Below are 13,362 nucleotides of genomic sequence, written 5' to 3'. Positions count from 1 at the left end.
TTATTCAGTGCGGCCATTTCAATTGTTGTATATCAGAATCAGAATTTATTGTCATAAACATGTCACAAAATTGTTTTGCAGCAGCGTCATGGTGCAAACATTTATATCCAACCACTTTACCAAATAAATAAAAATAGCGGAAGAAAATGTCGAAGTGTTTGTGGTTCATTATTCATCAAGAATCTGATGGCAGAGGGGAGAAGTTGTCCTTGCGCCACTGAGTGCTCATCTTTAGATTCCTGTACCTTTTTCCTCACGGTAGAAGGGTGAAGAGTCCATGGTCTGGGTGGTGTGGGGGAAGAGGCTGCTTTCTTAAGACATCACCTCTTGGAGATGTGCTACACGGAGTGAAGTCTGGTGCCTGTGATGTCACAGGCCGAGTTAACAACCCTCTGGAGCTTTTTCTTGTCCTGAGGGTTGGCACCTCTGTTCTGGACAGGGATGCAACCAGCCAGTAAGCTCTCCACACTACACCTGTAGCAGTTTTCGAGAGTCTTTGGTGGCATACCAAATCTCCTCAAAGTCATAAAATGCTCATTTAGGAACCATAGTTGCTAGTGATCCTTTGTACACTGACGTTTTGTCAAGTTAGTATGCATTCAAAAAGTTGTACATATTCGTGGACTGTGTATGAGAAGGTGGAGGTAATTTTAGATGTGAGGAAGACTGATGTTGCATTGAAGCCAAGTTGCTGCTATACACTTCCACACATTCTATAAATTGAGTGATGATCAAATTATCTCTATAAATCATATTTATCGTCATTTTAGAATTTCATTATTTTTTCAAGCTATTCTTACTTTCTTGCAATTTATCATTTATGAAGTTGTTTGCGATGTCTTAAGACTGACTAATATATAAAGCAAGTGTCCTTCCTTTTAGTTTTTAATCTCAATTTCTAATATCAATTTGAATGCCATCGAATCATATTATTCAGTTGCCAAGGATGCAGGTTGATCCAAAGTGGCTCATTTGTTAACTATTTTCTGGGCAAAATATGTTAGATCAATTAAAATACATTGTAACTGCCATTCTAATAAATCATATGGCACACTAATGTGGTGCTTAGTGTTTGGAATCTAATTTTGTGGCAAAGCTATTGACGTTTCCACAGCAGACATTTTCACATCTGCTAAATGGAATACAACATAAATCACTGGCCTTCAGTCGCTAATGCCATCAGTGACTCTGGATCATTGAATGTTGATTTACCAGCTCAATCACAAGAAGCACCTCAGTTCTTTAGTGCAATAGCACAAGAATCCTTTGGTTTAATGTGCCCCTGAGGCTACAATTATTAGTTTATTTTTAGCTTTATGGTTCTAATATAGTGGACCATCTGACTGCCTATAAAGTGCAAATGGCCTTAAAAATTGTTTTCTTGAACCACTGGGGAATTGAAAGGCAAAGCAGTTCTTCAAAGCAAGGTATATCTCGTATCGCTTGAAAGGCCCCTTGGGTCTTTGATACCTGTCCCTTATTTTGATTATGGTATCATGTAGTGTAAAAGCAGAATTTACATGATGCCCATGGCAATTTCTTGAGAACCGACTTAAAGTTATTCACACAAATTATTTTTTGAAATGGAATTATGATTATCTTGCCTTTTGCCATCAGTTTCTCATTTATCTCTTAAAATTTCTCTTTTTGACTGACCTACCAAACACTCAATTGTCATATATCCCAATGTGGCTCCTCGTGGCATTAGTTTTGTTTTACAATGTCAAAGGTGCTTCATGCAAATATTGTTGGCAGCAAATGAGGCAACCAATTTGTTCAAAGTGAGGACTTACAAAGTGAATGAGGAATACGATTATTTAACCTAGTCTTAGACATGCTGGTTGAGGGAACAATGTAGTCCAGAATGCTTTTTTTATAGTCGCTTTAATGTCCACTTGAATATCTTAGCTTTTCAATTGAAATATGACAGCCCCAATATTGCAATGCTTTCTCAATATAATCCTGCATTGAAAGCCTTGCGTGGTCAAATCAGATTTTTTTCCCCCACAGCCATTTTATAAGAGCATATGAAATAGGGTAGAAAAAGGCGATGTGCCCCAGCGAATCTGCTCCGCCATTTAATAAGACCATGACTGATCGAGCTGTGGACTCGCCTCCACCTACCCTGACTTCGTTTTCACCATACTTCTTAGTTACCCTTAAACCCTTAATTTGCAAAAGTCTATCAAACTGTGTCTGAAATATATTTATTGAGGTAGCTTTGACTGCTTCCTTCAGGAGAAAATTGCACACATTCACGAATCTTTGGGAAAAGTAGTTGCTCCTCTTCTCTCTCCTAAATCTACTCACCTGAACCACAAGTGCCCAGAAACCATTGTTAGAAAGAAGAGGCATAAATCAGGAGTGAGAATGCATAAGGATGTAAGGAGTTGAATACTAGAAAACTTGGTATTTGCAGAGGTCACTGGACATGTTGCAGCATTGACAGTAACAGTGTAATTGAATTGTGAGGCTCTGCCCCTTAGTTCTACTCTCACCTATCAGTGAAAACTACATTCCTGCCCCTATCTTGTCTATCCCTTTCATATCATTCTTCTGAATTCCAGTGAGTATATTCTCACGCAACTCAATTTCTGCACTTGGCTCAACCCCTCATCTCGAGAATCAATCCAGTGAAGTTCTCTGCTCCCCTTCCAAACCTAGTGTATCTTTTTTTCTAGTAAGGAGGTTAGAACCATATCCAGTGCTCCAGGTGCAGCCTCATCTGTACTCTGTACAATTACAGCAGAACTTGTTTGCTCCAAAATTTAATTTCTTGAAGACGGTGAGGCTTCTGTCACAGTAGCACTGCTGCTGGTATGGACCCAGGAGAGTGGGGAATGGTGACGCACCGTCCTCTGCAGGATCTTACTGCACGATCGTTAGGCTGATCACCTCCTGCAGGCACTAAAGAGCCCGTTAACTGGGTTGACGGTATTTTTTTTCCCAAACTAGTATTTTTTTCCCAAACCTTGAAAGCCATGGAGGTCCATGCCCCAAGATGCTTGGCAGTGGACCACGAGGGGTTGCTGGGGCTAAGAAGGTGGCCGAGAGTCAGCCCAACAGGAAAGGTTACCACGGCATAGACCAGCGAGGGGCTCAGTGGCTGCAAGACTCACAGCAGGCTGTGAGCTGCTGCAGATTGGCTCATAGGAATCAGTTATTGGGCCTGGGGTTAGAGAGGGTGCTGAGGGCAAGAAGGGTTACTGAAAGGCCTCGGGCGCTGATGAGGGGGGAGAATGCTGGAATTGAATCTACGGACACTCAGTGTCTCCAAGGGACTCTCTTTAACTTCTCTTTATCTTATTGTCAGGGCTGCTGGGCTATGCTCATGGTGACTTTTTGTTAGCCTAATGGATTCAATTGGAGGGTCTGATCTGGGTGCCTGGGTTTGCCGATGGAGTGGGGTCGAAGGTTGTACAGCTGCAGAGGGAGCTCTGGAGGTGAATCCATGGACACGCGTGGACAATCAAGTCCCTGCTTGTGTGCCCACTGTCAATTTTAACAGCAGCGGTTATGTCCCCTGCCTGCTTCTCACCTGGAGAGGCAGGACACTATTCAACTGGGGGTAGCTACCCTCAATAAAGTTGAATGGTGACAACAGGAGTGCAAAATGCAGCAGATAAATGCTAACAGGAACAATATGCTGGCAAAACAAAATGTTTCACCGCTGCATTAAATTAAATCTGGGAATTCATTTCTTGGGGGAAAAAAAACATCAAATCCTCCATGATTTTGGGTAGAGAGATTAAACAATGTACCACTTTGTAACTGGAAATGCACATAATCAGAATCCTTGTAAATCCACCATTGATGTTGCTTGGATTTGTTTAGGTTCAATGTTTATAGAGTCAAGGCATCATGGTTGTGAACAGGGTCCATGACCTGAAACGCTGACTCACATTTTTCTCTGGCTGACCCGCTGAGTACTTCCAGCAGTTTTTGTTTTTGTTTTTGCTTTGAGCGCAGAAGAAGGCCACTTAGGCCATTTAATCTCTGCCAGCTTCTCGTTAGACAATCCCATCAACCCTATTTCCCTACATTTTTTTCCCTTAAGTGCCAATGCAATTCTCCTTTGAAAGCTCTGGTTGACTCTGTTGCTGTGTCATTATCTCCACAGGAAGAGAAGGCCCAAATTATTTTTTTAATCCGACATACAGCACGATAACGTGCTCTTTCGGCCCTCGAGCCCGTGCCGCCCAGATGCACCCAATTTAACCTGCAACCCATTTTTTTGAAGGGTGGCAGGAAACCAGAGTGCCCAGAGAAAACCCATGCAGACAGGGAGAACATACAAACTCCTTACAGAGCCGGATTCGAAACCAGTCACTGTAATAGCGAGGCACTCACCGCGACGCTAACCGTACCGCCCCTGGAGGTATCTTCTCTCTGCATAAAAGTTGTTCCTCACATTCGTTTTGCATTGTTTATCCAGAAGACAATTTCCCCCTCTCGACCTAACCTGACCACCAACCACTGGGATTTGCCTCCAGGCAACTAGCTCGGCTGTCAATTAAGACATAAAGGAAAGGAGATAGTGAAATGCTGCCAATAAAATAGGAGGACATCTCTCATTCCTGGATTTTCAGATTCCTGCCCTGCTTCTGTGCTCCCTCCAAAAGATCATGGTTAACATGACAGAATATATGATGTGTGCAATGTGCTGTTTGGAATAAAGTTCCAATGTGACTTTTATCGTTGGAAGAGAATTTCTCTTACTAATACTTTCTGACGTAGATCTATCATTATTAATAGAAAACGTCCCTGAATCATCCAATAAATCTTCTGGAAGCCCTGGGCGCACCAGCTCTCATTTGTAACGAGAGGAAAGTTGGGTTTTATTCTCAGTATTTTTTTTCTTTTCAATGTAAAATATCCAGTGTTTTGTCTTTCCCACCTTCGCATGAAGAGCGAAGGGAGTAGTCGCTGGGGGAAAAAAAAGAAAGATGGAAGCAGTTACATATCATACGTTGCAGAAAAATAACTTTGGGTTCATTTTAATGTTGAGCCTAGATTTGTCTGATTAATTGGTTCATATTTTCTGGGCTTTCAATAAGACCAGTTGATATTAATGGTCTGATGCAAGGAAGAATGAGCAAATCAGACTGTCCACTTGTGCTGTTTATGAGAGTGAGGGGGCTGTTCACTTAATATTGAACTAATCACTGCCTCGATGCATGCAGTGCTTGGCTTCAGCATCTTAAACCTGCTGCATGTCGACTGAATGAAGTCTATTTGCACAACAGATATTATGTTGGTATTTTAGTAATTGTCAAATTTTTCCACTATTAACAGCCCCAAAATAGGAGATAGTGACGTCGAGTGTCCCGACACTGGTGCGGAAAACAATTTCAGTTCAACATCGCAAGGAATTCTAACCGAACCAAGGGGTTTGCCATCACAATGTGGAGTACAAGAAAATTCTCAAATATCAGCAGATCCAAAGCCCCCCCTATTTGCTGAAAATACTAATTGCTTGTGGCCTTCACTGAAAGATGGTGTGTGTGAAATAAATACACTGAAAGTGAATAATACCATCAACAAGACAAAAGCTGTTTGGACAGCAGGTACTGCCCAAGGTCTGAACGTGAGTTCTTTATCAGAAGATGGAACGGCTGTAGTGATTGCAGCTGAGGATACATTGTCAGATCCATTGCATCATGGTAAGCAGATGGATGAAACAGACGAGCAGAGCTCATCTCCTTCCCCACAGGGTGCAGTTGGGGGAGATCAGTTACCTGCCCAAGAGATTAAGTCTGGCCTAATGTTGCCAGTCCCAGGATGCAAAGAATCCATCACAGAAGAAAATCTGACAAAAAGCACAGATGGCCACAGCGGTCTGTTAATGATGGAAATCCAAGACCCAAAATATCTGACACCGGCAAGTTTAGAAAAACACGCTGAGAATGTGGCAGGTCACCGCGATGTCAATCATTCTCGAGTTGAAGCCGGGAGTGTGCAGCTCACTGCAGAAGTGGCCAGCAAATCAGAGGATGCTTGTATTCCACCGGAGGTCAACACGAAGGAAAGTGAAGGTGCACCATCCGTCTCAGAATATGCACAAAATTCATCAGATGGAGCTGTGTTGGATAGGAATGAGTTGAGTTTGATGAGCACGATAGATCAACATCAAACACGCAAGAGTGAAGAAGATGACTGCAGCTTTTTGAGTGTCACTGGGGATCAGGGAGGCCCTGCAAAAATGGAATTACTTTCCATCTGCAATTCAGATTTTGACGCCACAAAACTTAATGTGATATTGCTACCAGTCAACGACGGAGAACAGAAAACAGGGAGGAAAGAGCAAGAAAATACCTTCTCAGAGAATGTCGTTGGCTCTGCACCTAGGGTGGAGAGCATTGCCGAAAGCACAGTGCAGCCCTCAATTCATCATGATCCCATTACTGGTAGAACTAAGGATGACCTCATGTCTCTCTGCTGTGACACTGAACAAGGTCAAGTATGCAATCAGCAAACAAAAGTAAGTTCTCCGATCATTCCTGAAAACTTTGCAACGTTGGAGTCAAAAGAGAAAGGAATTGTTTCCACCAGTGAACCTCAGATTTATTACAGTGACTCAAAAGGACATGATTGTGAAGACAATGTTCAGGAAACCAAATCAACACAGAACATTCAAAATACTCCACCGGAGAGCCCATTAGGTTTCTGTTGTGATGGTAATCAACAAACACGAAGTCATGAGTACCCAGCAGTGGCTCCGCACAAAATATTTTCCAATGCACCGATTGTCATGGAAGAGTATTCTTTTCCAGAAACCAATGAGTTGGCACACTGTCCGAACTTGGACTCAGGTGAAGTGAAGGAAGTGTTACAGGGCTTCCCAAACAGCCAGCTGTCCTGTAGCAGAGATAAGCAAGACAGCCTATCTGAGGAAAATCTTGAAACTGGTCAGGAACCTGGGCTGCTGGGAGTTGAAATGGGACTGTCTTCTCACCCTCAGGATTCTGTTCTAAATGAAGGACTGGCAAGTATTCTGGATCTGAACTCTTCCATTGAAAAGCAAGCATATGTAAGTCAGACAGAAAGTGAATTGTGTGAGGAGATGTTGTGCTTGCAAAAGGACGTGGATTTAGAAAGGAAGATATTTCCAGCCATATTTGAGTTGTCCTCAAGCACCCAGTCTCCAGACACAATGGCGTTGGCTCTCGACATAGAGCAGCTGCAAACAGGTAACAGTATGTTGAAGGAAGGCACTTGCAAAGGGACTGTATGTGCAGAACTGCCACCTAGCTCACAAATTCCTGGTACAGTTAGACAGAAAGAGGCACAGTTGTCTACTACTGATAATCAGCAAATATCTGGCAGTGAAAACATGGAACCGCATTCAGAAGAACACCGACGTAACATGCAGGCGAGGTCAGAAAGTTCCAGCTTTGCAGAAAGCAGAGATTTACTGCTCAGCCTTCAAGACTGTGATCCCACAGAGGGAACAGAAGAGAAACGATCCAATTTCAGTAATTTCGCCGAACAAACACAAGTGTGCTCTGCAGAAACACCCTGTCAAGAAGATCTGAGCAATACTATAATCCCAGCAGCCTTGCAGTTGCCAGCTGGCTTGCACGTTCCTGGTGCAGCTGAAGTGGAAGAGTCATTAAAGTGTGTCAGTAGCAAGCAGACATGTAGCAATGAAAAGCAAAGCAAAGTGCTGAAGGGAAATGAATGTAGTCCGCCAGCTACTATGGAAAGTACTTTGTTGTTTGACATGGGGCAGTTCCTACTTGCTCTTCCAATGACTGACTCATCAGTCACAAATAGTGAGGGGTCACATTTAAGCCATGACAATTCACGTCAAGCAGCACAGGGAGAAATCAACGCAAAGCTCTTTGGAGAAGAGTGCAGCCTGCAGACTGACGGGCAGGATGGAATTTTGGAAAGCATGGAATCAATGCCAGTCGCTCCACCGGCTGCTGGTGGGAGAGTGAAGGAGTCCTCGGTGGGATTTGGTGGAGAACAACTGCAAGTGCTCATCAGCGAGGAGCAGCACAGAGACCATGAGGTGAACATTTGCAGGCTCCAGGAAGATCCTGTGGATGCCATGTTGTCAGGAAGAGCGGCAATGGCACTGAAGTCTCAGAATGCTCCGATTGAGGAAGAGATGGCGGAAACCTTTGCTCACCCACAGCAACATGTATGTGAAAGTGAGTTTAAAGAAAGCCTCTGGAAAATCCTTCCTCAGAAACCGGTGGAAGATACTTTAATTGTAGAACCTACAGAATTACCAGTTAATCATGATGCAATAGAACCAAAAGAATTATTAATACAACAGTTAACCAAAGGAAAAGGTTGTGAAGAAAACCTACAGATTGATACTGAGAAGCTTATTACCAGAAGCACAAATCTGTCACCTCGTTCAGAGATTCCTAGCCCTCGTCAATTAAGTGAAACATCGTTGAGCCTCCAAGAACAGCAAAGTCAAAATGAAATGTTGGAAGCCAATAATTACAACAATGCAGTTGATCCACAATCTAATTTGTTCCAGTCCACTGAACAATCATCTTCCACAATGCAGAATATTGATTCAAAAGTTACAGAAAATGAAAAGTTGACTTTGAATTATTATGGCAAACAAAAAGAATTGGAAGAAAATATTTCCAAAGTGGAGCTGGGCAACTTTCAGCCTGCTCCAGTTAATGCCATGCCGGCAGGAATGGAATTGCAATCTTCCACTCTGCATCCTGATGGGATTGGGCTGAAAGAAGCACTGTTGACATTCACTGGTGAAAAACAACAATCTTGCAGAGAAAAACAGCAACAGGATTATGAAGGCCTCCAGGAGTGTCCTAAACAGGAATATGAAGGCCTCCAGGAGTGCTCTAAACAGGAATATCGCCTCCAGGAGTGTCCTAAACAGGAATATGAAGGCCTCCAGGAGTGTCCTGAACAGGAATATGAAGACCTCCAGGAGTGTCCTGAACAGGAATATGAAGGCCTCCAGGAGTGTCCTGAACAGGAATATGAAGGCCTCCAGGAGTGTCCTGAACAGGAATATGAAGGCCTCCAGGAGTGTCCTGAACAGGAATATGAAGGCCTCCAGGAGTGTCCTAAACAGGAATATGAAGGCCTCCAGGAGTGTCCTAAACAGGAATATGAAGGCCTCCAGGAGAGTCCTAAACAGGAATATGAAGGCCTCCAGGAGTGTCCTAAACAGGATTATGAAGGCCTCCAGGAGTGCCCTAAACAGGATTATGAAGGCCTCCAGGAGTGCCCTAAACAGGATTATGAAGGCCTCCAGGGGTGCCCTAAACAGGATTATGAAGGCCTCCAGGAGTGCCCTAAACAGGATTATGAAGGCCTCCAGGAGTGCCCTAAAGATATAGCGTTGTCAATAAGCAGAGGATTAGCTCCGACTCTTGAGGATGGAACAACTGAAGCACCAGCATCAGAAGGTTCTTGCTGTTCTCCAGAAGAGCAGCAAATGTCTGGCAATGAATTCAAAAATGGACTTCCCCTGAAAAATGTCGAGCAGTGCCAAATACCAATGAAAAATATTTATCCTCCAGAGGCCATAAAATTATCAATCGACATCAAGAATCCTGAGATAGAGGAACAAAGCATTACATTACCATGGCTCAACAAAGAACAGGAGGAAAGTGGGAGAGAAGAAACATTCTTTGAAGTCAGTGAGCAAAGTCTTTGGACTGAAGCTGTAAAATTTTCATCCTCAGAAGTTTGGAACTCACCAGCCAACTGCCAGTGTGAAGATACCCCAAATCTGGAAGAAACACCAATTGGATTCAGCAATGAAAGTCAGTATGCGGATGACAGGAGAAAACAGGAAGTGACAGGAGATAAAATATCATGTTTTAGAACTGTTGCAGAAAATATGGTAGGTGGTTTGAAGCCTGAACCTGCAGCCTCATTGAAATCTTTGCAGGATCCAAATCTGATGGAAGAGGAGCACTTCAATCTTGATGATGATGGAAAACAAAAACTTTCCTCAGGAGGAATGAAAGACAACCACAATGAAGAAAATGTTGCTGGTTTTCAGATCAATGAAGAAAATATTCCCCAATTCACAACCACTGGATTGAAGGATAACTATTCCAGCATAGAAGTATTGAAGGAGAGTTTGACGAATGTGGATGACCATAGAGAACATCAGCAAACATGTGGAACTGCAAGGAAGGTAAATAATTTTGCTGAAAGTATGAGCAGTCCTCAAGTGAATTTGAAAACCTCCCTTGCAGAATTAATTACTTTGGCTCCAAAGTTTTCCATTCCTCTCGAGCATGAAGATACAGATGCATCACTGGGATTCACTGATGGCCAAACACAATCCCATAGTGGTCCAACAGGAGAAAAAGCCCATCAGGGTGAAGTGTCCTCTCTTACAAATGTAACTGAAACTGGCCCAGATGGCTCAGAGGAAGATACGTGGAGGTTGAAAAAATGTAGCGATGAAATAAAAGAGATGGTTTGTTTAGAAGATGTACACAGCTACCAAATGACCACATTAAATGCCCTCCTGGAAACCACAAAATTGATTCATGATTCATCAGAAGTGAAGAACATATTACCTGGCTTCATTAATGAACAGCAACAAGCGTGTATCAATGAGGCAAAAGGAAATGTCTGTGAGGAAATCTTTTGCCAGCCTCGTGTAGTTAAAGTGAGTAGTGTTCCTTCAAATATCACTGAAGAACATCCAGACGGGTCAGAAAAAACTTTACTGGCAGTTGTTAGTAAGCAAACTGGTGTTGATGTACTGAAAGACAGTGCATGGGAAGACAATATTCAGAGCTTTCAAATGTCTCCTGAGCATGCTGCACCCGCAGGAACCCTGGAGTTGACAGGCATCCCTCAGGATCATGAAGAGAAAGGAAAACAAACATCAGTTTTTTCTGGTTATCTGAAAGACGAACCCATGGTCCAAAATGACTTAAAAGAAAATATTCAGGAAGAATATTTAAAATCAAGTATAATAGAAACCCAAGGCTCAATGGATAAGCAATTGCCACCTTGTGCACAGGAACTTAAAGCTGTTGTTTGCTTTGTTCACAAACTTAGACCTGAAACCTCGGATAACCTCCAGGTTGATGGTCCAAGTAATATTTTTCCAGAAACCATCAGTTTGACACCAAGTGCTCGGACTCCTGATGTAAAAGAAGTGAAGGAGATTTGTAAGTTAGATAGCCAGCTGCAGATGGTATGCAGCTGTGCGAGTGTGGAGGAAAGAGCGGATGGAAAATCTGTACATAGCTCACAGAGTGCTGTGGAAAATATTATAATCCCTGAAAGCATGCATTTGGCAATGGCACCTCAGGATTCTGACATCTATGAACCGATGGTTTCCAGTGCTGATCAACAGAGGGAAGGGAGCAGTGGCATGCATGCAGAAACCAGAAAGGATGACGTTTGTGAGGAAAATTATTTGCATTCGGACACCACCTCATTGTTGCTATGCAGTCCTGCCAGAAAGGATAAAATGGGTTTTCGGGAGAAGTTATCAAATGTCAAATCGAATAATGAGCAAGGAAAATGGAATATTGAAGTAGGAGGCAACATCTCAGAAGCAAATGCATTTAAGTTGAAGACTGGTACAGAAATGGCTGCAATGGCGGAAATTATAACGTTGCCACCCAACTTGCGGATGCACGAGCTGGATAATGAGGATGATTATTTGTTGACTTCCATTCATGAAGGGGTCGAGAATGAAATTGCCAGCAGAGGCTCAAAGGAAATTGTGTGTGCAGAAGATGTGAGCAATGTTAAAATGGATGGAGAAAGAACACCGTCAGAAACAGCTGAACTGACATTGATGCATCAGAGCCCTGAAAAAGGGGAGTCGAAGGAAACATCGGTGGATTTCAAAAATGAACAAGAGCAAATCAGTAATATCAAGATAAAAGAAGGAATCAATCTACTGATTCCCACAGAGCATATTTCAGCCCCAGAAACAGTGGAACAGATATCCAACTCTCAGGAATTTGGCACGGAGTTTGACGAAAATAAATTATTGAATTTCAGCCTTGGAACTGAACAGTTGACATGTAGAGATGAAACAGAAATCAGCAAAGAAAGTGCATTCATGGGTTTGATGGGAAAAGAAAACAGTGATGTCCCAGGAAGTGTCATGTTGTCGTCCAGTATTGATATTGGGAATGAACCGCTGGGGACTACAAGCAATTGTCTTCGTGAATCTCAGCAATTACCCTTCATCGAACCAAAATCAAGTATATGCATTGAAAATGTACATTGCCTTGAAGATATAATTCCAGAAACCAATCATCATATTTCCAGTTCTTTGCACTCTGGCACAACAATTGAAGAGGATATTTTAAGACCAAGATATGACCATGAGAAATGCCAGTCCCTGAACACCAGTGGAAAAGAAAGTGTTTTTGAAAATAATGTTGGAAATATGGCAAAGAATGTGACCTGTGAAGTAGATCCCGAGATGATTCCTCTTTGCTCTCTGGCATTTTCTGAAGCTGTGGAAAGGAACCACATTTTGGCTTCAGCTGCAGATCGTGAGCAACTACAGACATGTTACAGTCAAATTTCTCAAGGCAATAGTGAAGAGGAAGCAAATTTGAAGGTGGATTGTGCTCCACGAAATGATAAATTCCAAGTGGCAGCAGAGAGAGGGACTATTCCAGTCGAAGGCAGAGATGATAAAAATCATGTGGCGCCTCAGGAAACTCGGCCAACTGAATCCATGGCCATTGAAGGCAGTAGCGCAGCTGAGCACCTGCCCTCGTTACAGGCCAGACAGACACCAGATAGTTGCTTACAAATTCATGCCACAGAACAGAAAAATATTGTGGATGGTTTCCCAAAAGAGTATTTATCTCGAGTAGATCTAATGCCCATTACAAAACAGTCCAGCATGTCAAATTCTGAATTAGAAAATGAATTCTTATTTGAAATCGAACAAAGAGCTGGAGAAGAAGGTAGGTCCAAGGAAGATGGGGTTCTGTCGGCTCCTTGTGAAAACTCTGAAGTCAGAATCACAGAGGAAGGATTTAAAGAAGGATTGAAGTCTGAAAGGTACATAGGTTCTTCCTTCTATCTTTTCCATACAAATGTATTTTCCTTGTTAGCAAACAGTTTTGATAAGGCTGCGGACAATTTAATTTTTAGCCAATCTTCTCCTGCCCTTTGTAGTTCTTGAGACTCCATCCCTTGTTTATTTTCTGTCCTTGGTATGGGTGTAATTTCTACAGTTGCAACAGCTGCTCTGGAGAAGGGCATCATGACCACAAGGTAGTCAACAGCTGTGCTGACTGGAAAGCAATCTCGATGACTGAATACTTGCACCCTGGACAATAGATTTTAACGCCAGAGGAGAAGGCCATTTGGCCAATTGCTTCTGTGCCTTCTCGTTCTGGAATAAGAACA

General features: G+C 42.7%; 1 protein-coding gene across 7 annotated transcripts in view; it reads left to right on the top strand.

The window, feature by feature from the left end:
• The window catches only part of LOC138744158 (microtubule-associated protein futsch-like), a 210,573-nt gene that overhangs the window by 63,325 nt on the left and 133,886 nt on the right, over positions 1 to 13,362 (top strand). For all 7 annotated transcript variants that reach the window (XM_069899816.1, XM_069899815.1, XM_069899814.1 and 4 more), the window contains one exon: positions 5,296 to 13,011. In XM_069899816.1, coding sequence (XP_069755917.1) covers positions 5,296 to 13,011 — 7,716 coding nt within the window. The remainder of the gene's footprint in view (positions 1 to 5,295; positions 13,012 to 13,362) is intronic.

The sequence above is a fragment of the Narcine bancroftii genome, chromosome 10 (genome assembly GCF_036971445.1).
Source record: "Narcine bancroftii isolate sNarBan1 chromosome 10, sNarBan1.hap1, whole genome shotgun sequence".
Taxonomy (NCBI): domain Eukaryota; kingdom Metazoa; phylum Chordata; class Chondrichthyes; order Torpediniformes; family Narcinidae; genus Narcine; species Narcine bancroftii.
This window is presented reverse-complemented; position numbering and strand designations above follow the sequence as displayed.